Source organism: Anopheles arabiensis, chromosome 3 (genome assembly GCF_016920715.1).
Source record: "Anopheles arabiensis isolate DONGOLA chromosome 3, AaraD3, whole genome shotgun sequence".
NCBI classification, from domain to species: Eukaryota; Metazoa; Arthropoda; class Insecta; order Diptera; family Culicidae; genus Anopheles; species Anopheles arabiensis.
This window is the reverse complement of record NC_053518.1, coordinates 60,279,285-60,292,190: the sequence shown is the minus strand read 5'-3', so window position 1 is coordinate 60,292,190 and position 12,906 is coordinate 60,279,285. Positions and strand designations below refer to the sequence as shown.

Sequence of the window (12,906 nt, the reverse complement as noted above, 5' to 3'; positions counted from 1 at the left end):
CCAAGTGAAACTCCCAATCAGGTTTTATCGTAACTTCCACAAGCCAACCCATACTAACTATCGAATAAGGCATGGGTGGGAGAAAAACGTTGATACCAAGTTAGCAAACAGAGGCGTTATCTGCGTTATTCTTCGCTCGTCTTCATGTTATGGGGCGCAATTTTGTGCTTCGACCTTCGCGAATCGCTCACTTTTCCTTACGCTATTTTACCAATTATCATTGATGACAGTTGATTGATTCTTGAGTTAGCATTAGTAGTTCGCTGAAATGAAACTGTTTTTCCTCCCGTTTAGATGGTGAAAAGTTTTGAGCTATGAATGATTTTACAATTACTGAAAACGTAGCAATGGTTTCAAACGTCATTGTAATGATTCCCACCTTTTTTAAATGAGTGACGTAGAACAAAGGAAAGTATACTTAGTTTTAAATATACTTATTATAATATTATTACTATAATATTAAACATAATTCAAACAAAGATACAAATTCGCGAAATAATGTTGCCCTCGATTATTTATTTATTTATTTGTATCTTAAAATACCTTCTTATATACCTTAATATTACTTTTCTTATACAGATTGTATGACTTTACCTAATTGCTAAAGAGAAACTATGAAAATATACTTAAAATGTGTTAAACAACTTAATGTGCTTGCTTAAAACATTTAATAAATATGTTTTGGAATTGATTTATAACTGTTGTCAAGGCAGGAATGTTCGGCAAGGACATTTATACTTAATGTGTAGATATTTAATTTCTACCATTTTATGTTTGGAATGACCTAAGCCAGTTGTATTGACATTATTATTTTTTTACCAAAAGAAATATTTTGATCAGTGTATTAAGTTTTTTCTTTACTATTTTTCTTACGTTATTTTATTGTTAGTATATGGCTTATTCCCCAAACAAAAGGGAATATTCAATGAAAATTATTAAATAAAATTGGCGGTATATAAATTAAATCAAGCTGATATAGTTAGACAATTACTATCCCATATCGTACGGTTTTATGATAATACCTACACATTATCGAATGATATCAAGTTCTGGTTATGCAAACTGGTCGTCAGATGAATTGGTTATCAACATCTGGCGAAATATAAATATCCATTAGATATTCTGTCTCTAGACACGTTGTCTTCTTCAAAATTAGGGATCGACAAAGTCCGGATTATGGGCCTAATACGACCCGCGAAACAGATTGGCTATAACCAGAAATTAAAACAACTTGTGTTCGGTGAGATATTCACTACGTTCGTTTGTTTTAAAAATCTCTAAATATAACAGAAAAAATGCTCCATTAAGGATACTAGCCCAGAAAAATAACATTTATTCGGCTCAGATCTTGACAAATTCACCGACTCCTGATCTAAGCCATGGAAATCAATCTAATAATCAATCGAATCACAACTGCTTCCACTATTTGATTCCATGGATACATTGTTCAACAAACACCCGACGTATCGAGCTTTCATCAATATGAAAATGGCTTGTGTGATTGGAAAAGTGGGGAAATGATCACTTTAATTCAATTTAAACCTAATTTAATCCTAAACCTACCCTTTCCTGGCATTGATTCAGTTTACACAAGAACTAGTAGTGGTCGTTGACATGTTGAGTGTTTTTACACGTTTCTATGTTATTCCCTATGAGCTTCTCTACTAGCAATGATTGTTAATACAACGTCAATGAATATGGCAGCTTCTGTAACTATCCCATTTGAGAGTAAAGACTATGTACTATTTTTTTTAATTTTTACCACTGTTCACACAAATCAACAGTAACTTACCCTTTTAGAAATCGACAAACATTAACATGCTTCAACATTAGCCTGGCCTTTAACAAATATCATAGATCACAATCACCGAGGATAAGTTATTTAATTATTATGTGATTAAATTTAATTTGTAAATGTTTTACAAAAATAATCTCATTATATAGGAGGTTAAAGTTTTTACATATTTTAAATTTCATGCGTTTGTGATGCATTTCGAGCAGCTAGTGTTCTTTTATTCTTTTCCCCTTTTGAATGTTATAAATCTTTGTTTGGTTTTATTGTATTGTTTAGTCAATAGATATCTTCATTACTCAAGCAATATTTTATATAAACTTTGCTGATACATTGTAATAAATTATACGCTATCCAGACTCCTCCCTGAACACGAAAGAAACGATCCAAAGATGACAAGTGAATAATTTCTCAGTTAGTCGCCAAAAACCTAGTCGTGCTTACGGATGTTTTAAATTTCATTCCGAAACCGCCATTTATCGTCGTGGCGGGAAAGTGAGCTAGAAGCTTTCGCCAAGCTAGGGCAATTCTTCACATTTTGGAAATGTCCTGATTATCATATACATTTGCAAATGAATGTGCTAAAAATAAAATCGAAACATTATACACCTTCTCCGGTGCTCGTGTCCCGACGAGCTGCCACAAAAGGTAGCCCGCGATTAACCGTAAATCTTTGAGTGTCAGTATCTGATGACCGATACTTTATACGTGGAAGGCTGTTTCCAGGCAAGGTCTTTCAATGCTGAGCGGAAGACCTTGACAACCGATCGGGGTGTAGCACTCGGGAGTTGAAAGCAATCTTTCCGCACACCCGATCGGCCTGTTCATGTTCCACTCTTAGGGTGGGTCTGATGGTACGCTATAACCCGTGGCGTCCATAATAATGTCATCGAGCTGCTCAATTGGGAGCACGTCCGAAAGGCAAATGCAAAAGCTACCATGACTAAAGCCAAAAAGAGCCAACCATTTGCATCAGCGAAATGGGCTACATCCGCACCTTAACGGGCCTACCTACCGTGTCCATATGGGATTGGCGGACGGTTGATCCGCTATCGAAAGCGGAACCATAAACACACGCGCAGACCCAACCCAATCTTTATAGGACCTCTATGGTGGTTCGGTTTTCGCAGTGCATAAATTATTGGCAGTTGTAAGATACAACTTATATCCAAGAACGGTATCCTGAACGGGGTTGTGAATGAAATCCATGCCGTGGTTGTTTGTGGATAGCGCGCATAGGTAAGCTCTGATTTCTTGACCTTTCTGTAGCACGCTTGTTGGTAGAACGTATTGAAAGAAACGAAAAAAGGTCATAAATAAATCTGAAGAAATGTTACTTCCGACGCCAATTTCGATATCTCATACATCGCTATCGCTTGCCTGTGATTGTCAAAGATAGTACAGCAGCACATCGAAATACATACAGTCAGACGCGTGAAGATTTGAACTGAAACGTTCCTAAGACCAACGCAACAACATGATGTCGGGATAAAGTATCACAACAAGCTGATAGTGCCGCATTGCTAAACAAAGCCGCAGCTACGAAACCTGTCCGATTGCAAGATCCATCGCTAACCTATCGCAAGGTCAGTCCCGATATAAAAATACTACGAAACGGTCGAAAGCCACGACACGATAAACTCGATTACACTTGACCGTCCCATGACACTCCCGCGTAGTGTAAGCGAACGGCGTAAGGCCGTTCGAAATGCAAATCCCACCAGCCACCTTGCCCGATGCCGTAACGCGGCAGACCCATTCCTAACGCTCCCAATCGCCGAATGTCAAGTGATTTGTTTGACATTCTATATCTATCTCCCGGGGATAAGAAAAGTAAACCTCGGTCACCAAAGCGACAACTTGTTGCGCCCGGACAAGCCGATGGAAGGCCGCGCTCGCTGTTAAGGGCTGTTCAACACCTCGGCACGGGGGACAGTCGCGAGCGAGCAGTAGGGTACGGCTTATCTGACCCGGGAGCCGTTCTAATCTAGGGGGCTGTATCGTGCAAACACGGCCAGACAGGGAGGTACGATAGGGAGAGGTTGTAATTAAAATCAATCGATTACCGGTATTGTAGTTTGGTGCCCTTCTTGGCCCCCTTCTTGGTAGCTGTAGCCAACGGAGGTGGATCGGCAAGGTGAGCTCCCACCGGGCTACGCTATTAATTATCATAAACTATCGCACGACAGATACACAAAAACGACCCCGTCGGGCATTGGACAGGCTGGCATGCGTGGTTTTATTTCTTCGAACCGGTACGGCTTGCGTTACCGGTACGCTTATTAACTCGTTGCAGAACATTGTGGTGCCTTCGCCTGGTTCATTCGGTTCTTCCTAACTATCCCGCGGAATCTTTGCACTTTGCCTGCAGGCTAGCAAATTTGATTCTGGATCATGTCCCTTGGAACAGGAGCAGGTGACTTCTATTATAAAGTCGCTCGACCCTTACTCGAGATACAGATAGCCCGGCGGTCTACCTTGTCTGGGCGCCTGCTGGACCGCAGCGGCGGAACTCTAAGTCTGCATAACCCCGTCCCTTACTGCTACTAATACCACTACTACTACTTCACCATCCACTTCCACACAGCACACCATAAAGAACAAGATTAATGGTCCGCTGAATGGTCGCAGAGATTTATAGCAGCGACAAGTGAAACCAGCTGTCAAACACATACGGCGATCGCAATCGCCACACGCTGTACAGTTCCTGATCTTGATCGGTTTTTCGCCTTCACCTCGCCCATGGTAGCTGGTGGGCTAATTCCGACGTCTACATTCGGAAGGAGAGTCACACACCGTACGGTAGGCGCGCTCTCCACGGCGAGCTCACGGTTACCGGCTTCTGGACACACAGTACCGCTTTAGTGCACGCTAGGTTCCCCGAGGTACTCGTACCATTTCCAAAACGTATTCCGCATGACGCAAGTGTGTTTGCGAGAGCTTACTTACACCGACGTACACATAATCCGACGCTTTCAGCAGATTAGCGGTAAGCGATACCGGGCATCGCTTAGATCACTCGTTGAGGCTTTCGAGCTCTGCGGTGGCAGAATTAGTGCCAACTCCCAAAGTTAGGCTACGGCACCCATCGGAATTAAATCAGTCTCGGTTTCGAAAGATCTTGAGCGGTAGAACGGTGTTCATGGCTGCAGCATTGCAATAGGGAAACAATGAACTTCTTTCAATCCTAAACCCATTCCCGTTCGATCTAATCTCGACTGGTGGCTCAGTTAGGTGTAAATCATCAACAATGAATTAAACAACGGACACTTCCTTATTGACACCAGGGGGTTATCTTTTGGAAATGACGTTAACCATATGCGCATACATGAGTAACGATACGCTAATATAATACAATAAATGTGCTACCAGAAGTAGAATAATCATTTATTGTAGAATAGTAATTAATTGTTTCTATTCGTTATTACCGATCAACTTGCACAACAAAGTGTTAATTTTTTCTCTGCTCTGTTGCTATTTCCTGACAACACTTCTCCAAACCGCTCTAATTCACGTTTGACACAAACGCTTACCTAAACATGCAGTGGCTCACTCTACACCCGTACAAGACTTTACCCGTTCTAAACGTTAACGATTGGGAAAGACCAAATATATGCTGGTGGTACGATCTACAGACGCTAACTCAGAACCATATGAACCTGTCAGTCAGTCATGGGCCCTCGCCTTCAATGTCGTGGCCTTCCCGCTAACTATGCTGATTGTATGTGTGTGTGTCTGTGCGCAAGCCCGCATCTGACATCGTTTGGGAGGGAATTCTCGGCTAGATATAATTGGTGCCTGGGCTAGTGTGCATTACTCACCCCGGAAAAGATATCACACCGGGACCGTACGAAGCAGCAAGAGGGTGCATTATCGTTTATGACAGGCAGGTCGGCATCACTTGACACCGCACCAGTCCCACCGCCAATTTCCCCCAATTCTACCTGGTGGCGTTTCCGCGAGGGTAAAAGTATGTTGCGCGCACCGTGATTAACCGTTTGCCGCGTATGATGGATTAGGTCGCTTTAAAAAAAGATATATGCACGAAGAAGAGAAGGACAGAGAAAGAGAGAGAGAGTACTGTAGAGGTACTAAAATCAACTTTTCTCCTCATACTGTACATTGTGAATGCAACCATCACCATCAAACTACTCGAACGCTCCTCGTCGACTTCGACTGCGTTGGGTTGGGTGACGGGGCATAATTTACGGCAATGACAGAGGTGCCTCATTAGGTGCCGGCTCCATTTCGATTCTTTTACCTTGCCTACCCGTTGGGTAGATCGGTGTAAATGTGCATGGAAATGACCGCCCAGGTTGGCCCGTTACCAGCAGTGCTGTGATCACTTCAATGGACGCTCGCACTATGCGGCGGCATTGCACTTAGCTACACCAAGCATGCAGTTTGTAGACAATCAGCTCCTTGAACACGCTGTTTAAGTAGCCGCGTAATTTACGGACAAACAATTTAGCAGCAAACAATGTTCCCTTGGACAGCGCGACGAGCGACTGGGGCACTTCCTGCTACGGTTCTACATGATCTTAATTCGACGTGCCAACGGCGATGAATGAAGAACGTTGGCATAGCAAGAAAAGTGTAGTTTAGTTGAATTTTGCAATATGCTGGGATGGGAAATAAATTATAAGCTCAAATCACTTTTTTTAACAATCTCTCATATAAAGCGTTACTGTTGATATATGACTTGCTCGTTATTTTATCGGTGAAAAGTTCTTTGTTTTGATCATGTGTCGGCTGATTTTGAGATCAAAAATGATCATAATTATCATATGATATTTCAATACAGTCAATAACGAATAAACGAAGGAGAAATGTTATATCACAATACCGAGAAAACAATCATACAAACACATTTTTCGATCAATTCTACCCATCGTGGACAAAAAAAAAGATTCAGTTTCATTTCATTTGTGTTAAGCGTGCCACTTATCGTCCCAATTGTGTCATCATGTTGTCAAGAGAAGATAAAATACTACTCTAGTCTCACCAACCAAAACCCGCGATGGCAACCATTCAGGCATATCCATTTGCTGTCTCTTGTCTAGCCCCTGTCGAAAACGGCGCCAAACCTAACGCACATGGCCCATGGCATGGTCTTCTTATGTATATCATTTTGTCCACCAAAAACAAATGCCAGCCAATTTTATCACAACCGCTGCGCCTTGGCCATTCAGTGGCGTTTTTTCCCACTTTGAATCGGTGTCTCCTATGAACGGATTCAAAGCACTGCTAGCAAAAGAGCTGGCGGTTTTGTGCGAGCTTCAGCGCAGACCGTTTCCTTTTTGGGGTAAAGATGTATGCATATCTTTGTGCAGATATCGAACACCGGTTCACATCACAATGGATTTGAAAAGAAACCACCCCTGCCAAAGCACAATATGAAACCAAACCCTACCGCCAAGAAAGGTGCGCTCCCTTTATATCTCAGACTCCTGGCTGGGTGGTCCACGGCGGCCACTCGCGCACACTTTTGCACACGTGAGCCCCATCTTCGGCGTAAACCTGGCGGCCGTACAAACTGTAGTAAAAGTCACGGCTAATGATGAACCGTACCGGACCATCTAGCGCACTTGAGTGGGGGATTCAAATGTTTTCTTTATGGCACGAGGTTTGCAGACTGTTTTGGAGAAAACAGTCTCTCTTTTTTTCTCTTTCTCTCTCTACGTTTACAGTTCCTCGGTAGCGCATCTGCCCGAGGGGACTAATCGTAAGCTTCCTACACTTAGGGACACTGTCTTATGTTGCACGGCGACTCAAGCAATTAACATACTTCATCCGGGAGAGTGGACAGTTACTCGCGAAGTTCGTAAAAGTGATATTCATTTGTTACAGAAAGAGTAGCTAAAGTTGTACAACAATTTAATACTAACACATTTCTTCAGTTGAGTCTATGACGATACATTCGCTGTTAGAAAATAAAGCTTTTTATTATTTCATAGCATATTCTCCAAGTATTATTGTGACGATTTCCTTTCAAAATGATATTGTTCACATTCTCTCGACAAACCAAATTTTCCCACAGTAACAAAAACACAACAAACCTGATCGATACCGAACAACAGGATGCGCAACCGATTTCCAAATGCCCTTCGACCTTTTCTGCCGATACGCTTGTACCATACCCACAATCACTAATGAATCGCGCATCGCGATTCTCCATCCAAATGTTGTGCCTTTCTAAAAGAAAAGAAAACTCCAGACTCCACTAGCAACACGGACAAAATAGTAGAATGGGCTCATCAAACCAAACTCATGTTCCCTTCATTATCTCACAAATGGGCAAATACATACCAACACATACACACACACTCACACACGCACACAATCGATGCAACTTCCCAGCGGGCCAACGCCTCAGCCGAGTGCGATTGCACATGCATCCTAAAATTCACCTCTACCCCTACCGAACCGATTCCTCCTCCGAACAAATGCAATCAGCTGTACATTCGATCACGCCCGTCGTTGCATTCAGCGATTGCAATCGAAAAGTGCATCGATGCAAACTGCAAGCCGGTGGTACGGCAAAGGCGGGATGTCATGGCAGACAAGCAAGAGGAAGGATGCACGGCTCCTAAACAAACAGTACTACCCGGGCACACGCGGGGTTCGACTTTCCACTGCGCGCGATGCTCGGGTTTTGGAGCGTCGCAAAAGGTGCGCTTCAGCGTAGATGGCAAAAAGAGAGCCACAGAGACACAGCCGCAAACAAGCGCGCAGTGGAAAGAGAAGCATGAAGCGTGAAAAAGATCGATCGTGGAAGAAGCATCCACCGTGAAGCGCATGATCGCATGATTCCGGGCGCCCGCGTCTTCGGGGTGGAGATGCTGGGCATGAGCTCATAAATGAGCCGGTAAATAATTCTCCCACGCTCGTCCAACACGATATTTCAATTCCCCTCCCAGCACATGACCCCCCCTGGTCCCATTGCGCCGTGCTACACCCAGGCAGCCCAAAACGGATCGCACCCTCGCATTCGTTCGATCTTCGTGCCGCGCCATCCTTTTTCGCCAACCGTTATTATTATTATTATTAGTAGACACTGCGGCTTTGTTCTTTTTTCTTTATGTAATAGATGCTAAAATGCGATTTAAGTTCAAACTCAACGGTAGTATGCAACGGTGGTGGTAATGGTGGCGGTGGAGGAGGGGGGTGATCTTCTCTCCGACGAGCGACGTCATTCAAAAGATTGGGAGCACTACAACACAAAAAACGCCCGAACTCAACCCGGATCCGGGGAGCGTAACGGGGAGGGACTTTTTGAAAGGGCACAAGGCTGGCTTGCAAGTTCACCATTCTCTACACCCCGGGCAGACTGGTTGATCGGTGGTGGGCTAGAACTAGATCAAACCCTTTTCCAAGCGATCGGTAATGGTGGTTGCGATGCGGATGGAGGTGACGAACGAGCGCCATGGAACAGTGCTGCGAGGAGTTGCACAAGATTCGTTTTCTACACACAAACACATTTTGGAAGATGTTCTCCACACGGATGCCGTGACGGAGTCGCATGCTTGCGCACCGTCTAAAAAGGGAAGGCGGAATCGAAGGCGGAAGCTTGATCATGGGACCATTTATTGTACGGCGTCATTCTCTGCTGGCCTAAAGTAAGAGCATTTGAGAGGATCGTGGCATCATACAACGCCCTACACGGTGAGCTCGAAATGCCGTCCAAAGTGTGGGGCGGAGAATCATTTCTGCCAGATCACTGGGGCGTGGTGGGGTGTGGGCTAAAAAGTAGCTCATAAGAGCACATCCCTATGTGTTGTCGTCTTGAGAAAAGGTTACTTTTGCTACTTGCACATCACCCAATGTGGAAGCTTTCTGTGCGTCCTCACGCGATGATGGGGTAGGTCCGGATCCTGCGTCAGGCCTGGCCCCGACTCACTTAGCGCCGCCTCAGTTCGTGTGAACCAGAATGTAAAGAACTCGAAAAAGAAAAAAAATCCCCCCGATGTGACGAACTTGAGCCCCCGTGGGTCTCAGCTAAACCCTTCTACCCCGCGCTGTACAGAGAGAGGATGAACTGAGCGAACTGTACGAACGGTTACGACCCGGGAGCCGCGATGTATCCAGTTTTCCTCCTTCCCTAGATTAGTGTTCACTTCACCCCGCCAATCCATGGGACCTGTAACGGTGGTCCACACATATATGTGTGTTTAGCTAAGCCTCCCGCTTACCGTCAGACCATCGATCGATTCTGAGGTCCGTTTCGTGGGCCCCCAGACAGCACGAACAGTCTGAAAACGACAAGATTTTTGTGGAACGCGAGATAGGGTCGCGATGGAAAAGTGCTCGATAATTGGGTTGTTCCCACGCACCGTTACGAACCGTTGCGAACGGTTGAGGTGAACTTCAAGTCAACGTTGCGTCTGGAATATGAGACGAAGGAATCTGTAAGCAGGGCAAGAGCAGTGTCTGAGAACTCGTCAACTGGGTGTGTCAATATGCATCTAGAAAATGCAATGATTGATTTGCGGGGAAGACAATTGCACAAATTCGTATTAAAAACATCATGTTAATTCACACGCCTATTCCGTGGATGCAAATTCACGCGACCCTGTTCAGTACAATTAATGCAATGCAAACGTTGTCTAAACTACCACCTTTTCTCCCCCCAACAGGCAGAGGGCCCACCAGTCCAGCTAGAGCCCGTCGATCTCAGCGTTCGCTCCCCGCCAAAAGGTAAGTCTGCACGCACGATTCACATTCGCCTGGTCACGTTTTTGTCTGTTTGTCTCTTTCCCTACGACTCTTAAGAGTCATGCACAATTTTTCTTAACCTTTTTTTCCATCAATTAAGTTGTCGATTAAGAAAGCGTCAATTGTACCAACTAAATCTTTAAATTTGTTCACATATAATGTTTATGTTTGTAGAAAACATGGAATCCTCTTTACAAACAATAAAAAAGCTCATTAAATTCATAGAAGCCTTTTAAATCTTCCCTTGCATTGCTCATCAATTGGTGGAATATGATTATTTACAATTCAAAAGTTACAGATTGTTAGTTATTGTGTTAAATCCATACACTGAGTCAATCAGTGGCTAATAAGGCTAATCAATTGGAAAAGCGCCAATTTATCTTTTTTGTATTCTATTAACTACGAATACACGGCCAGATCAACAAATATTTATATGTTTATTTCCTTGCTAAATAATGGTTTAAATAGAAATCTGTATAACTACACTGCTTTCTAAAACGTATTTTAAATGCAATGTTTATGTAAAACAGATAGATATAATAAAAAAGCGCAATGTGATGGATTGCAAAAAGAATGGGCCAACTGCTCGGCAGTGCCCGAGTGATATGGAAGCGTTCTGAACAATGTAATTTTAATCCGAAGCTAAGCTAACTTGTATAATTACAATTTCAACTAATTTCGTATGGCGGTAGAATCTCGTGTCACAGATGACATCAATCGTGCGTACGGCCCGTCGCCGTGCAGCGAGAGATCACCGATGACACAGAAGAAAGACTACCATTAGAGTTGTGACGCATGCCACTGGACAGATCTGCAAACTAAACTGTTTTTGGCGATCAATGTTCAGTTATCGTGCCATCACATACGAAGACACACACCTCCGAGTAACCTCTGCATGCTGTTTGCTATTATATACCACGCTAACTTCAACCGAGTTCTAGCGATGTATAAAAATGGTCTTCCATCTCATTCACGCACACACCAAACACCGATGCTGCGAGTGCGCATGCTCTCATGCTACGCACTTTTCCCTTCGTCGCTTTTGTGTTCTATTTTTAGCATCCCTTCCAAACGGTCTGCGGCAGAACCTTATAACAGTCGACTGCGTTAGAGAGGGGATGCAAAAGGCCGCACGTTTAAAGAAGGAGAGAGAATGTGAGAGCAACCGCTATGGTGTATTTTCTTTCGCTCTGTCTGTAACAATGTGCTTTCTGGTTAAAAACGTCCTACAAAAGATGCTGTTAAATTGGTGATTTTGCGAATTTTTCAGTTGAATTAGGAACGAACAATGTTAACAGCTCTATATAGTCAGACAGAGTAATAAGAGACTCTAAAGCCGTTGTTCAGCCTTATTTTGCCGTTTAGGAATTCGAATCTTAATATTAACCTGTTCAGCTGTTTGGCCGAGTGCGACTCGGGCTGTGTTTTTATTCTCCGTTTCGATTTAATCGTCGCGTTAGGGGAGGGGGAGGGAGTTAAAACAATGATAATGACACATTTTGCACATCATCTTTTGTGTAAAGCAACGGTTTGCAGAATGGGCCAACATTATTTTCTTTTCGTAACTTTCTGCCATTACTTCATAATGGGTTTGTGCATTTTTTTAAAATCGTGGGACTGTCAAAGGGTTAAAGCACCTTCGATTTAAATTCAGAGGAACAGGATAGCTTTTATTTTTCTTCGGAGAAATGCTATTATATGTTTCATTATTCATTTCATTATTGCATTCGGATTAATGTTGCAGTGCAATACAATCAAACCTTCATATTTTTCATACGTTAGTTATGTTGTTATTTTATTCATAAAAACAATAGCCAAGCCGTATTTCCTCTGTAAGGCAAACATTTGGTAATAAAATAGATATGAATAATACTTACCAAAACTACCATGCATAATTTTTGCTACAGTTTCAACAGCATATTCAACAGCACTAACAATACTGTCTTCTAGATATTTCATAGTGTCTTCTAGATATTTTCTATCTTGGCATGCTGCTATTCCTTAAAGAGATGAAGACTCAATCCTAAGCACACTCGCACCTGTTTATCAGGCAAAGGGTTCCAGGTTCATTGTGAAAAATTGACACATTAAACGGCCAACCAGTACTTTGCATTTTCAATTCAATTCAAACAAGATGCTTAATTTAGCACCTCTACCACTTTTCCTCTGCAATAGCCAAACCTTTCACTTATGATGGTCAAAAAGATAACAGCCCTTGATGAAAATGCAATGTGTCCCCACAAGGGATACTAGCCTGTTGCAAGGCGAAAAAAAAGATATGCTCAACTCGTGTGTACCCAACGCGCGAGCTCATACCACTCGATTTTATCAACGATAAGCCATCTCTGTGGACTCCCATAAACACTACTTCTTCGCTTCCAGCTGGACTCCAGTGTCTT

At 43.1% G+C, this 12,906-nt stretch overlaps 1 protein-coding gene across 1 annotated transcript in view; it reads left to right on the top strand.

Annotated features, from left to right (window-relative positions):
* Positions 1-12,906, top strand: part of LOC120903353 (Krueppel-like factor luna) — a 136,534-nt gene that overhangs the window by 77,656 nt on the left and 45,972 nt on the right. Inside the window, exon 3 of the mRNA XM_040312745.1 lies at positions 10,429-10,489. Coding sequence (XP_040168679.1) covers positions 10,429-10,489 — 61 coding nt within the window. The remainder of the gene's footprint in view (positions 1-10,428; positions 10,490-12,906) is intronic.